The sequence below is a fragment of the Vidua macroura genome, assembly GCF_024509145.1.
Source record: "Vidua macroura isolate BioBank_ID:100142 chromosome W unlocalized genomic scaffold, ASM2450914v1 whyW_random_scaffold_30, whole genome shotgun sequence".
Lineage (NCBI taxonomy): Eukaryota > Metazoa > Chordata > Aves > Passeriformes > Viduidae > Vidua > Vidua macroura.
In genome coordinates this window covers 2,704,916-2,719,178 of record NW_026530534.1, presented here as the reverse complement: position 1 = coordinate 2,719,178, position 14,263 = coordinate 2,704,916, and the positions used below count along the sequence as shown (strand labels likewise).

General features: G+C 46.9%; 1 protein-coding gene across 1 annotated transcript; it reads right to left on the bottom strand.

The window, feature by feature from the left end:
• Positions 1-3,402: 3,402 nt before the first annotated feature.
• LOC128822710 (mitochondrial nicotinamide adenine dinucleotide transporter SLC25A51-like) lies at positions 3,403-9,785 on the bottom strand. The gene is made up of 4 exons (XM_054004518.1): positions 9,682-9,785; positions 9,000-9,255; positions 7,687-7,890; positions 3,403-4,314 (listed from the first exon to the last, which is right to left on the bottom strand). The coding sequence occupies exons 1-4, from the start codon at positions 9,783-9,785 to the stop codon at positions 3,403-3,405; spliced, it is 1,476 nt and encodes a 491-aa protein (XP_053860493.1).
• Between the last annotated feature and the right edge of the window lie 4,478 nt (positions 9,786-14,263).

Sequence of the window (14,263 nt, the reverse complement as noted above, 5' to 3'; positions counted from 1 at the left end):
TGGCTTATTTGCATCTTGAGCATAGGTGTCTGATAATGTTTTTAATTGTCTTTTCCACTGTCTTTCCCATAGCATATATTCTGCCGGGGAAAGAAGGCAGTTGGCAATGTTTTTAAGGTCATGAGGGACCAGAATATGCGCCAAAAAAAGCGCTTCAAGGAAGTTTCTGAAAATATGTGAACTTCTACCCTGTTCTTTGGCTATATTTCGTAGTTGTATCAATTCTTTATTTGTGTTAGGTTCCCACGTTGTTCTAGTAGTGGCCCCCCCTCTTTTCCCCTTTATATAATTTACAGGGAAGGCAGTAATTCTCTGAGCTAGTTCCCAATCTCCTGCCTGAGTTGCTTCCATTTTAATTAAAGCCCATGGATCAATTTCGCCTGTGTCAGATTCAGACTCACTGTCCTCTGATGAGGTGTGGTCAGGAGGTGCTCTATGCTTTTTTGGGCGTGTTGGAGCGACCTTTTGCAGGGGTGTGGGAGACTGGACAGAGTGTGGGGGGTTGCCGTTAGGTGGGCATTGAGGGTGGGTGGGTGGATGCATCGCTTCGGAATGCAGGCAGTGGAGAAGGGGGGGAGAGGAGGCGGTGGGATTGGGGGGTGCTGCTGCTGGCACCACGGCAGACAGGCAGGTAAGGGTGGTAACGGGGGTGGGGAGAGTCGCGGCAGCGGGGGGAGTCATGGCAGCGTTGGGGCAGGGCGGGGCGGACCCGATTGAAACCGACGCGATTATACCCGAGCGTGAGGAGGGGGTGCAGTGCCAGCACCGTGCTGTGCATTGTGTAACCGAAGGAGCTGAGTTCTGGCTTGCCGTGTCCGGAATGGGAGCGGAGGGATGGGGGGAGGTGGAGGGACGGGTGGGCTCCGCGGATCCCGCGGGTGCAGGAAGGGTGGGTGGGGGCGGTGTGGTTCTCCTGATCCCCCCACCAGGAAAGAGGGAGTCGACAAGAGAGAGGACTGTTATCTGAGAGATTAGCATTTGGAGGATCTGCCATAGGAGATAAGTTTCAGCCGAAACTGGGTCAGAGACTGCTGGGTGGGTGGTCTGCTCTGTCCAACTCCTGAGGACTTTCGTCCCAGATGGTGATGTTCAGGTTCGTTGGACGCCTCTTCCAGATAGCTTCTTCTATAATGGAGAAGTTACCCTCAGAGGGTAGTGGTGGGCTGAGGCAGTAACGATCCCCGAAGGAATGCTGCTCTCAGGAGTACCAGGATGTCCGTTCTCCCGTTCAGGCTGCCACGTATTACGGCTTGGTGGTCCCCGGGGGTCCATCTGGCCCCGGGGCCGCAGCCGCCGTAGGTGTCCTGGATAGCACTGTACTGATGAGGCGCAGCCTGTCAGGGGTCTTCGGCTAGCTCCGAGCCACTGGCTACTTTGCATGCACTTGTGGAGTGATTTCAGCTCTTAGTGATTTCAGCTCTTAGTGATTTCAGCTCTGTGCTCGCAAAGTGCCTCAGCAGACGCAGGGAAGGAGAGAGGTGAAGGCTGTGTGGAGTTCTGCGGAGATGTCTTTATTGGCAGCTTCTGCAAAGGGTTCCAGTGACAGCTCTTCCGTCTGAACTGGGCAATGCTATGGGTTTATATAGGCTGTTGAGGGATCAGGATTTGTCCTATGGCTGAGGTCGAGGAGAATACGACCTATAGCCTTACAGAGAGATAACAGGGGTCTGATGTGCGGAAGAGGGGCAGCTCTGTTCCACTCATCATGACTCTGCATTTCTTATCTTAGGCTAGTGACCGCCATGGAGGCCTTGCAGGGCCTCTGACTGCTACACACCCCCACACACCCCCACTCCCACCCTTCTTAGTTTCTGTTCCTTTCCCTGGTGTTATGCTTGCTCTTTCACTGCTCTCCATGGCCAGGAGGAATATGATGTTCATGTTGATGGCTTCTTTGGTTGTTTTCTTCCTCACTCTAGGATTCAATCTGGGTCATGTTTATGTTTGCTAATACCCTTTTACACCTTTCTCTTTGTTGGTGAATGAAACATGCAAGTAACCTTCATGCATAGCAGCTGACCACACCCCTGTCTTTACTGCATATTGTTATCTGTTAATCAAATTATAAATGCTTGAAGTGTAAGTTATTAGCCACACAACTCCTTTTATTGTTTTACTGTATTACCACTGATAGTTATACAGGGCCTAAAACATAGGAAAAGAACAATTAAAAATAGTTTCTGAAAGTTTTCCTGCCCCCAAATCCAAAAAAAGAGTACTTCATAAACTTTTCATGAATAACACACGCCCAAATAAAGAAAAAAGAGCTAAGAATTAAGACAGTCCCCTGTTTGGTAGTTATGCTTGCTTTCCCTTTAAGGCCTTAAATGCTTATACCCAGAAATCTCACTTTGTCAGTGCTGATATAAAATTCTGTCACAGCACAAATTAAACAAAAATAGTTTGCAAAAGAAAAAAAAAAAAGCTGTAAATCAAGTAATTTGCTAATCAAAGGAAGATGTATTACTGTTTGAACATTAGAGTGAGATCAGTTTTTTGTTTGCAACAGAAACAAAGCAATACAAAAGCAGAAAACTTGAGTATACCAAATTTGCAAATAGGTTTTTCAACAAGGAACACTTTTAAAACTTGAGATAAAATTGCTGTCTTGCTCCTTCCACCTTTCCATTTCAAGGCACACTCATACATAGGCACAATCCCACTTTGCACTTGGTCAGTTTACACTGAAGTTTAATATTCAGTAGCTATTGATGAATGAGATGATGCTCATGTTTAAGCTGAGTGGTAAAATGGTTGACAAAATAGTTTGTGTAGGCTCAGTTCAAAACTTGAGGTTCAGAAAGAAAGTCATCCTAATAAAAAATTGGCAGCTTCTGTTTAAACTCCAAAGATAATTTAGAGCCCCAAGACATTTGAAAGCTCAGTTTTTAATCCTCTATAGTGTTTCAAACAAAATAATTAGCTTTCATTGGCTCCTTCTTTATTTTCAAATTATACAATGTGCAGCATAAAATTTGATTATTGTGAGTATTGGGAAATATTGAAAATTATAGAATAAGCTACTAGACCAATATACAGATTTTTTTTTTTACTTTGTATTTGTCTCGTTATTCCACTATGGGTAATTTTATCCACTAGCATATAAATACTTTAACATGTTTAGAAGTATATCGAACTGCATCAAGATTTAGACATATTGCCATTTACCCCATAAATACTCAAGGTTGTTCATAAGACTACCTTCCACACTAAGCAGCCACTAACAATATCATCCATCTCCCTACTGAAATGTAATGGCTGCTTTGAATTCTCTCCAAGTTTCATGGTATTCCATGTTATTCACAAAAAGTTCCACAAATCAACCTATTTCCAGAGACAAAGTGACCTAAAATGTACAAGTACCCAAGTGAATAGAGGTGCTTCAAAGGAAGGTAACATTTCTCATAATACCTTTAGCAAGAATTCATATGTTGCATTGATTATACCCCAGGACAGGACAGAACGATGGTAATTCAGATGGACTCCTCTGAAAAGATGCATCAATTTTTTATCACGTTCTAGCCATATTGTCACAAAAAGTTTTGAAAAAGACTGAAATTCGCCACCAATTTGAGATTGCATACGAGTTTTTACAACATTCATTGGGAAAAATAAGGATCCCAGCATGGCACCCAATAGCCTGCCACAGATAAAGTCATTGACCAAGTGAGTGCTATAAGAAGTTGCTTCAGGCAGATATTGTTTGATAGGTCCTTGTAGGCCAAAGAAGAGGATATTACTGCTTCCATTCCGGAGCAGAATAGGCACCAAACCCCAATAATATTCGCTAATCCCATAGATTTTTAGTACCTTGAAAGCCTGGTAAGTGTTTGTAAATTTGTTATGATGTTTGTAGTCTTGAAGCAAAGTCTGGACTCGTTCAAAAGGTGTAAGAAGGGCTTCTGTAGTCCCTGCAAGTGCTGCTGCCATGATGCAAGTTAGAAGTTCAGGTGCATTTGTGTGACTATGGAGCAAGGAGGACAAATCTTCATACAAGCCAAACATTAGAGCCAGGGTAGTTGTTTTTTGCATTAATGGAGGAAGGATTCCACGACAGAGATTTCGAATTCCATCTTTCTGCAGCTGATATACTACATCCTTTGTTTTCAAGCCATACAACTGTTGTCGAAAGAGGACCTTCTGGATGGGAAAGGTGACTACTATATTGGTGAAGGCTGCACAATAGCCACAAAGATAATGCTTACCAGAGTTACCCTTTATGTGATGGCTCATATCTTGCTTTGAATTTGTTGGGACACAATCTTGTGAATCCATCTTTTTTTCCCCCTCAATATATATCTTAGATTTCTTTTCCTATGTCAAAAAATGTAAAGCGCCTGCAGATCCGGTCCACCAGGGTGGCCCACAGCTGGCTAATCCACAGGTGCCCAGATAGTTATGGATAGATGCACCAGAGAAACAGGAGGACGCTCAGGCTGCTGTATTCCATGAGGGTTTATTGTAGGAGAGGCAGAGGGCGAGGGAAGTGGGAGAGGAGCAGGGAGACAACCTCTCGGAAGGGAGACAGACTCTGAGAGCCCCGAGGGAAGGTGGGACCAGGGCATACAACAGTGGAGGGGTAGGAGTGATCGGGGTACAAACAAACCAATAGGGGAAAGGCCAAGGGGAGGAACAAGGATGGAGTAGCATACACAGAACCAATGGAGAGAGGGGAAAGGAGTGGCTTTACAGAAAGAACCAATAGGGGTAACTAGAACAATGAACTTTCTGGAACAGAGGAGTAGACCAACTGTTGACTGACATAGATCAGGGAGGGCATAACATCTGATGGATAAGTTCACTTATACTTGTGTAACTTCCCAGGGCAGCCCAGGGGCCCCTCCCACATCTCCCCCTTTTCTGTTAATTAAATAAACATTCCCTAAGGTTTTAACTAAAGTCTTCTCAAAGATGGTTAAAGCAAGGGAAATAATAAAAATGATAATCAAAATCCAACATAGTCCTTTTAAGATCGGAACCACCCACCCAGGAACACCCCATTGTGTGAGCAACCTATTCATTGTGTCCACAGCCCGGGTCTCTGCTTTGAGATCTTTAACTTGTGCTTGGATCCGCTGGATGTTTGCTTGGATGGACGTGCTTCTTGATGACAGGTTGAAGCAGCACATCCCTTCTAAATCCTCACAACTGTGGCCATGGGCGAGCAGTAAGAAGTCTATTGCTACTCTATTTTGCAGTGTGGCATGTCTGGTGGTTTCTTCATCCACCAGCAGGTCCGACAGGGTGGCGGACGTAGCGTTTGCCTGCTTACTTAGCCAACACCCCAGGTGAGAAATCTCACTGAGGGCCTTTGCTGCTGCATACCATGGTAGAAAGATGGATGCAGCGACCCTCTTGCCCTTGCCCCAATCATAAATTTGTGAGTCACAATTTGGATCTAATTCACCATAGGATCGCTTTTTTCGAGCCAATTGACTTTCTTTCTTCCAATATAAAATTTGGGTCTTGTTTGGGTGTCAGCGTGGTAAGTTTGCCAAGGCTACAGGGACCCCCTTTGGTCTTGGAGGGGATCCCAGCCCACACTCTGTCCCCGCAGATCAGAAACACTCCCCTGGGGAGCTCCATGGGATATGGGTAGGACTTGGACCATATTGCTTGTATAATTGCACCAGTCATCATTATACCTTTTGTCAGTTGGAGAAATATATCTGATGGTGTCTCGATGGTTTGCCTGTGGTGCCTTATAATAAAATCTAATGCAAAAATAGGCCCTTGTGGACCCCAGTAGCTCCAATTCCTGGGGTTCCTGTGGTGCGTGAGGAAGGGTCCTCACCCACCCAAGCCAGGAGTTCGCCGGGTTAGGTTTCATCCCTGCATAAGATAGTCGTTTTTGGACAGAGGGACTCCCACCAGACACGTAGACAACGGGTTGTCTACATTCCCCATGGCCATACAGAAGTGGTCTTGTCTGATGGATTTCGCCAGCGTGACCCAGTGTCGTGGTTTGACATGAAAGTGAATTTTTTCCAGGAAGTTAGGTCAAACCAATCAGTGGTCAAGTTTGGATATTAGCGCCTGGAGTGACCACTGAAAGTATAGACACGCCTCTGAGAACACAGGGGGTTAAAAGCAAGAACTCCCAGGAGAACTCTTTTTTTTGGTTCCGGTTGTCAGAGAGTGCAGACTCTCCCCCGCCCAGCCTTAGGCTGGGTGGGGGAGGGGAAGCCACGCGGCCTTGTCCAGGTAGGCCGAGGGGCTGAGGGTCTGGAACCAAGCCAGCTCCTGTGGACGGAAGGGTGGAGAGAAGTAGAGATGCCTTTGTCCCGCCCCCCCCCCGCCCAAGAGGGAAAGAGACAGAGAGCCTGGCGGCACCTGGAAATTAAATTTGCCGGCAGAAGAGAAGGAGAAGGGGGGGGGGGGGGGATGTCCAGCGTGGGAGACGGAACACCGGACTGAAATATCAGCCGTCCAGGGAGTCTGAACGTTTAACCCTTTCCAAGAAATGAGGGCTTTTTAAAAGTATTACCCCTCCTTGATTTGTAGTGGAAGAGAGATAGTCCGGGACCTGAGATGTTAGAAGAAGAAATATTTAGGTGGGAGAAGATGATGAAGTAGCTTTTAGCTAGACTTTTCTTGTTAGCCATAGACTGAACCAAAATCTCCTGCAATAGAGACTGCATTTTAGGGGAATGCAGTGGTGACCCAGGGAGACCTGTTTCAGCTTCGAGCAGCACAGCAGTGGCAAGAACCAAAGAAAGCTGAGGAGGGAATGGTGATACCCTCTGTCTTCGGGAAGAAGATGAGTCCTGTTTTTTAGACCCCTTGGCCCCAGGGGAAAATGGGGGGGACTGTAGTCCCAGGATGAGAAGCCGAACTGTTGTATCTTTAGGTCCGTGGCAAAGCATCCTTAAAGGAGCCCTATGAGCAGTCTGTCCATGCACAGTAGTAAGAGCACTGTAACATGGAATAGAGAGTGTCACACTGGCAGATTTTTTTTCCGGGCAGTTGCCATGTGTGACAGGGAAACACAAGGTGGCAGCTGTGTTTCCTGGGGGGTCTGTGGTGCAAGAGAGACTTCTCTCTCCCTTGATAGTTTGAGTATAGATTACCTAAAGGGTAGTAATTTGATCAAGAATCCCGGGTGGTGTTTCATGGCTAGGTGTTTTTAGAAATTGAGAAGAGGAGGGCTGTTTTAAAAGGTCTTCATCCTAGATTTAGTTTATGTGTTTTCTGTATTAGTAGTAGTTTAATAAAGTTTTTTTTTCCTTTGTTATTAAGCTTAGGCCTGCTCTGCTCTGTTCCTGATAACATCTCACAGCATTTATTTAAAGAAAGTGCATTTTCATAGGGACGCTGGCATTGCGCCAGTGTCCAACCATGACACCCACACATTTTCTTTGGGCTGTGGAATGATCCAGCTCCTTGCCGCTTGAAGCCATACAACTATGGTAATTATGGTTGCAGCGATCAGACGGCTGTGGGGTGTCTTGACTGGTGCCATCTGGGTGTTTGTTGTTTGGGTGGTTCTGTTATAACAATAAAACAAACATGTATTAATGGAAGTGTTTTTAATTCCCTTCCCTCCTTTCCCCCCCCTTTATTAAAGATTATAAAATAAATTAAAACTGTGGGCTAGAGATAAAGGGTAGAAGGTCGAGGGAAGTGATAAGAGGGAAAAGGAGGATAAGTCAGAGGGGAAGGGGTAGCAGGAATTGTGTCTCTAACAGTTGGTAAGTATCGCTGGGTGATCAGCACGTGGGCGACGAGATTAGGTGGCGCTGTTTTCTTTCTCTTGCGTCGTCTCCACATGACTGAGGTGTCTGGCTGAGTTGGCTGAGATGTTTCAGGAGCATGGTTTGGGGGTGTGTCGTCCATGGGCGTGATGTCCAGGTAGGGTTTGATGAATTTTCCGGGAATCCACTTGGGACCCTACTCAGTGGAGACACATGCATACCCTCTTCCCCAAGTTAGTAATGGGTATGGACCTTGAATATCTTTTGACTCTGGATCTCTAATGAGCACCGGAGGCCTTTCCTTTAAGACTGCTCTGGTATTATTATGGAAGTGTCTTAAGATGGGGGGTTTGGGTCTCTATCAGAGCAGGTCATAGAATTGTACACATATATGGCTTTGCATAGGCTCTCAACTGGGGTCATGTCGCCTTCTGATGAGAAGGCGGGCGACCTGGTTTCAAGATACAGTACGGCGACCCGGCCTCCCCCGGGTCACTCGGTCTACTGACATGCACAGACACCAATGTGGTGGATGGTCAAATGGCGTTTATTATCTCATCTCGTGAGGTTAAATAGTCAAGGGGGCTTTACTACGTCAAAAGGGGACAGTGGGTCTGGCTAGGGTTAGTAAGGAGTGGAAAACTACTGGAGTTAGGAGGGGCTGCATGCTTCAGGGGTGATTGATCACTTATAGCAGGAAGAGGGGGAAGGGTCTTGCTTTCCGTCACATCCCGAGATTTTCCGTTCGCCTGTCCCTATCTACCACATCTCCCTCCCCCTTTTTTACTAATGAATGCGGTAGTTATAAACATAAGCACTAAGGTGAGGTATAAAGTTATAATATGATAAGGGAAAAGGGTTTTTGGTAAACCTGAGTAATCTTCGCAAGGGAAGTTTAGAGAACTTTTGCGACTGGCAGTGTCTTCGGTTTTTGGTTCACAGCATTTGTTGCCGGCCTATAAACAGGATGTTGGCCCGTTCTAGGCGAGTTTGAACAAATGAGACTAGCTTGTTTAGCAGGCATGGTCTGAATGTGAAGGTTAAAAACAGTATCGCTAGCGGACTTATTAGGGTGGAAATTAGAGTGGTGAGCCATGGCGATTGATTGAACCAGGACTCGAACCAGCTCTGTTGGGTTTCCCTGTCTTTCTTTCTTTGAGCTAGTCTATCTCAGAGTTTTGCCATGGAGTCTTTAACGACTCTTGTGTGGTCTGCGTAGAAGCAGCATTCCTCTTTCAAGGCGGCACACAGACCTCCTTGTTGCATGAACAAGAGGTCTAGTCCTCGCTTGTTCTGTAAGACTACTTCTGAAAGCGAGGAAACTGATTTCTCTAGAAAGGAGATGGATTTTTCGATTTTCTGCAGGTCTTCATCGATGGTCATTTGCAGCTGAGCAAGCCCTTGGTGTCGGGTTGCAAGGGCCGAGACACCTGTGGCTGTGCTAGCTGCTTTTAGGCTGAGCAGCATTGCGATAGTCACTCCCGTTATTATTTCTCTTTTGTGAAGTCGGCCGGGCTCCTCAAAGAGGTGGTATACTTCTTCGTCTGAGTGGTACAGGACCCTAGGAACAATCAGAACTTGGACACAGAAGTCGATAGCGTCATTGAACTTGGCAAGGAACACGCAAGGACTCACCCCAGATCTCTGATAAACCCACATCCCAGATGCGGATGGGACCGCCCACTTGTTGATCTTTCTGTTGGGCTTGACGACTTCGGTGCAGAAGTTGCCTTTCTGCTTTGCTAAGGCTGTATTGCCAAAGCATTTGCCCTGGCCTGTGACTTGATTCAGGGTGATTCCCCTACGGGGAGTGTCCCATCTGCACTGGTGGGGGGCTTCGGCTGTGGAGTAACTGAAGGGGGTGTTTAGAGCAACTCCTTCGTAGAAAGGAGGTTTGACATCGTAGCAAAGCCAGCAGGAATTGGTTAGGTTCGGGTTGGATTCGTTCAAGGATACCTTGTCACTTGAAAGATGCTGCATGACCCACCTGAATGGCGGTGTAGGACTCTTGGGTGCTGTCCGGCGTTTTGGTGGTTCGTCGTTTTCCTCTGGAACCGGGATGTACGCGTTACGGGGACGACCCACGAGCATGTCTTGTAAACAGAAACTCGCAATTCTCGTTAGTCTACTGGGTTGTGGCTGTATTGAAAAGAAGCAGTCCTTGATGTCCAGCACTGCGCATGGCTGCCTTTTGGGGTTTACCGGATTATATATCCTTTGCTGATTCCCCTCTGGTCCGGTGATTCTAACCGGAAAGACTTGGACCGCGGCTGAAAGGGTCTATTCTGCACAGGCTATCTTTATCTTTCTCTAGTCGGTAAACTGGGCTGGTTCGCATTGTGATTGCCTTTCGATGTGGCTTAAGGCTTTATTCATTTTTGTTTTAAACCGCGTTAGCTCCGCTTTTTCTGTTTCTGAGTCCCAGTCGGCTTCCGTCAGCTCTCCCGAGCTGGTGGAGCTGGTGGAGCTGGACTCAGAGCCGGAAGTCGAATGCCAGCACATTTCCGGGCTTCGGTGCCTTTTTGTGCGGCTCCGGCCCCGCCCCTCCCTTCGGGGGTGGTGCCGTTCCCGCCCCCTGGGCTTGCCCTGCCGCCCGCAGGGGGAGGTCTCTCCCTTAAATGGTAGCAGCGCTGAGCGCAGCTCCCGATTGGGCATGCGCTCTCTGCCGCCCCCCTCCTCCTCTTTTCCTCGCAGATGCGCACTAGCAAGAATTCGGGACTCTGGGCTCTTCCCGCCGAGAGCTTCTGCGCCCCGCCCATCCCCTTGGTCGCCGGCGCTATGTTCGGCTGGGTAGGGCAGCGGCGCCGCCTGAGCTGGGTTCTCTGCGTCTCTGGCTTCCCTCGCTAGTTCTTCCTAAAAGGACTGCGCGTGATGCTGCGCTCCCAGCGCCGAATCGCTGATCCGCAGTGAAGGGACGGATGGGGGGTCTGCGAGTTTTTCGGGAGGTCTTGCGGGTTTTTCGGGAGGTCTCGCGGGGGGGGTTGGGCTCGGGCTCGGGGAGGGGGGGAACACGCCCGGCCCCCCCGGGTCCCTGCTCCCGGGTAAATCGCTTTCGGGGATGGTTTGCGTTGCCGCTCCTACCCCCAGCTTGGGTGTAGCTAATAAACATGTGTGTGCAGCGCTCCATGTTTCCTGCTCCTCTAGCGCCCTGCGCAGGGCCCGCTCGAACTTTCCCCACGCTTTGAGGCTTTTGCCGCTGCCTGAGGACTTTGTATCCTCGGCTAGCGCGGCCGTGCATTTCCCCCACACTTCCGGGTGTAATATTTCCACGGGACGTTCAATCGCCCCAAGCTCTAAGAGTCTCGCAATAGCGAGGTAAAAATCCTTGAGCTTGCATTTAATTCCCCACTGCTTATAAACTGAACTCACGACCTTCGCGATGGCTTCTATGTCCGTCGCTGGTCCGGGGACGTCTCCCCCGCCAAGAATCGGTCCCGCCGTTCTGGCCGCTGTTCGTGTCCAGGCGATACCCGCTACCCGAGGGTTTCTCTTTTCCCTTTCCTTTCCCGGGTTTCGGCACCATATGTCGCCTTCTGATGAGAAGGCGGGCGACCTGGTTTCAAGATACAGCACGGCGACCCGGCCTCCCCCGGGTCACTCGGTCTACTGACATGCACAGACACCAATGTGGTGGATGGTCAAATGGCGTTTATTATCTCATCTCGTGAGGTTAAATAGTCAAGGGGGCTTTACTATGTCAAAAGGGGACAGTGGGTCTGGCTAGGGTTAGTAAGGAGTGGAAAACTACTGGAGTTAGGAGGGGCTGCATGCTTCAGGGGTGATTGATCACTTATAGCAGGAAGAGGGGGAAGGGTCTTGCTTTCCGTCACATCCCGAGATTTTCCGTTCGCCTGTCCCTATCTACCACAGGTCATTAGCAAGGTAGGGTTATGCTGCTGTTCTATAAGTTTCTTAATTTCTTTATGGGATCTTTCCACTGCAGATTGGCCTGTAGGATTGTGTGGGATGCCGGTGATGTGGGCAATCCCCCATTGTTGTAAGAATTCCCGAAACTGTTTGGATGTATACCCCGGATCATTATCAGTTTTTAATGCTTTTGGCACGCCCAGGGTGGTGAAGGCCATATAAAAATGCTTGATGATGTCTTTCGCCTTCTCCCCAGTGTGCAGGGAGGCAAATATAGCTCCTGAAAATGTATCAACAGACACATGGACATACTTCAGGCGTCCAAATGGCGCATAATGCGTGATGTCAGTTTGCCAGAGTTCTAGAGCTCCCAGTCCTCTAGGGTTGACCCCCGTCGCCACAGGTGGAAATTATGGCTCTGGCTTGCTCTCGCGATATCTTAAATTGTCGGGAGAGTGCTGGCGCATTTTGGTGGTGAAAAGCATGGCTAAGCCGTGCTTGTTGGAAAATATCCAGTAAAGTAGGTCTATCAGGTGACATTTGTGTTATCATGGCTAGTAAGTCCACCCTTTGGTTGCCCTCAGCAATATAGCCTGGTAAATCAGTGTGCGACCGGACGTGCATGATATGGTAAGGTTGCTCCCTGTGGGAGATCAGCCAAATTAATTCTGAGAGCAAGCTAAACAATTTTTTGTTCTGAATTTCTTTGAGCAGAGCATGTTCTGCTCGCTCTGCTATCCCGGCGACATAAGCCGAATCTGTTACCAGATTGAATGGTTGTTGAAATTTTTTGAATGCTTTCACGACCGCAGCAAGTTCTGCGATCTGAGAGGAACCCTCAACTATCTGGACGTCAGACTCCCACTTCTGACTGTCCGGGTCCTTCCAGGTGATCACTGATTTGTGGGATTTACCTGATCCATCAGTGAACACCGTGAGAACGTTCTTGATAGGGGTTTTGCTTTTGAATGTCTTTGGAGCCAGATGCAAAGTGTCCTTGAACAATTTATGTTTTGGATAGTGAATCGAAATCTGTCCGGGATAGCTATCGATTGCAATTTGTAAATTCTCGTTTGTTTGCAGTAATGAATCCAATTGTTCCAAATTTAAAGGTAGGTAGATGTATGCCAGATCACATCCTGCGAGGGTCCGAAGGCGGAAACGGGCCTTTGTGATTAATTTAGCCATGAGCTCAGCGGGGGTAGACACTGTTTTGCTGGGTTGATGGGGAAGGAACAACCACTCAGTGATAATGAGTGGGTCCTTTTGACTAGTGTCCCATTGGAATAAGAGACCATGGAAGTGAGGACACTTACCCAGGACTCAGAACTCAATAGGAAGGGACTGGACCACACGGTGCGCTTGGCGGTGTTTCAGCACGTCTGCGACTCTCTCCAGGGCTTGATGTGCGTCTGTTGTCAACTGACGTGGAGAAACTAGTGATTTATTAAAGAAATATGGATATTGATCTAGCACTGATATCCAACTGTGACGGACAAAAACTCTCTAACAGTTTAAAGTTAGAAAGTGTATGTTTATTGTGACGCCGGGCAGCGTGTGGGATAGCTCCCAAATACACACCACACCTTTCAAATTATTACAGAGTCCTTTTATCCACACAAGAATTGAATACCCAAAATACAAATACATATTCATCATTTTGGTACATCCCATTCCTCGCTTCGTATGCTAATCATTTCAAAAGCTATTAAGCATGCGTAGTTTGTTCCTTGAAATGGGTCGGTGGTCCCTTTCATGAGGAGGGGTCCCAAAATGAGGAAGTAAATGAAGTCTTCCTCATTTTGACCTTTCTACCTTTTCAATGCAAATATGACAAATGAACCTTGGTAGAACTCCCATTCCTTGTCTTCAATTGGTTTCACAACAGAGGAGGCCCACAATTGTCCTATGTTCCTAAAAGCTATTTGTCAGTTTCTATATTCTTCATTATAAACCCAGCTAACTAAACATTGTGTTGACAAGCAATCAATTATTAGTTAACTACTAACTCTTAACTTCATCAAGGCCTACTTACAGAGTCCTTTTATTTTAATTAACTCTAGTAAGGCTTATCTCTAACTAAAATCTTAGCTCCTCTAAAATCTCTAAATCTATTAAAGTTTATGTTTCATTCCCCACTTCTTCTTTGAAATGAGTAAATTCTTTTACTCAATATATAGATTCCTCTTCATCTGCCCAAGACATGTGTCTACTGTCTCTCAAGACTAAACCATATGCTTTTGATAGCGAAGTTAGGGCCGTCATTCATCGTATCATCTTCTAATTCCAAACAAGTATCACAATAGACAAAATCAAGCTTCTACTAACTAAAATAAGCAACACAATGATAGGATGAATTAATGTATTAAGTATGCCGGTTGCTGTTGGTGACCATCCAAAAAGCACATCCCACCAATGATAAGACAAGTGTTCCTCAAATAGTTTAAAAACTCCTTTGATGGTTTCTGTGCCATGGTGTATAGTGATTAAAGTCTTTTTCCCTGCATCTCTAATCTCTTTCAAAATTTTTCACAGTTCTTGATGTTCTAACAACTGAGCAACTAAAGTCAAATTCATTCCTATGGGCACAGGCACTATTTCTTGTACAGTAACTAAATTGGCTTTTATATACTGGTGTGATACTACAGGTGCCCGGTAGGAGAAGTCACATCCCTCAATTTTGACAAAGTTACAAACACATA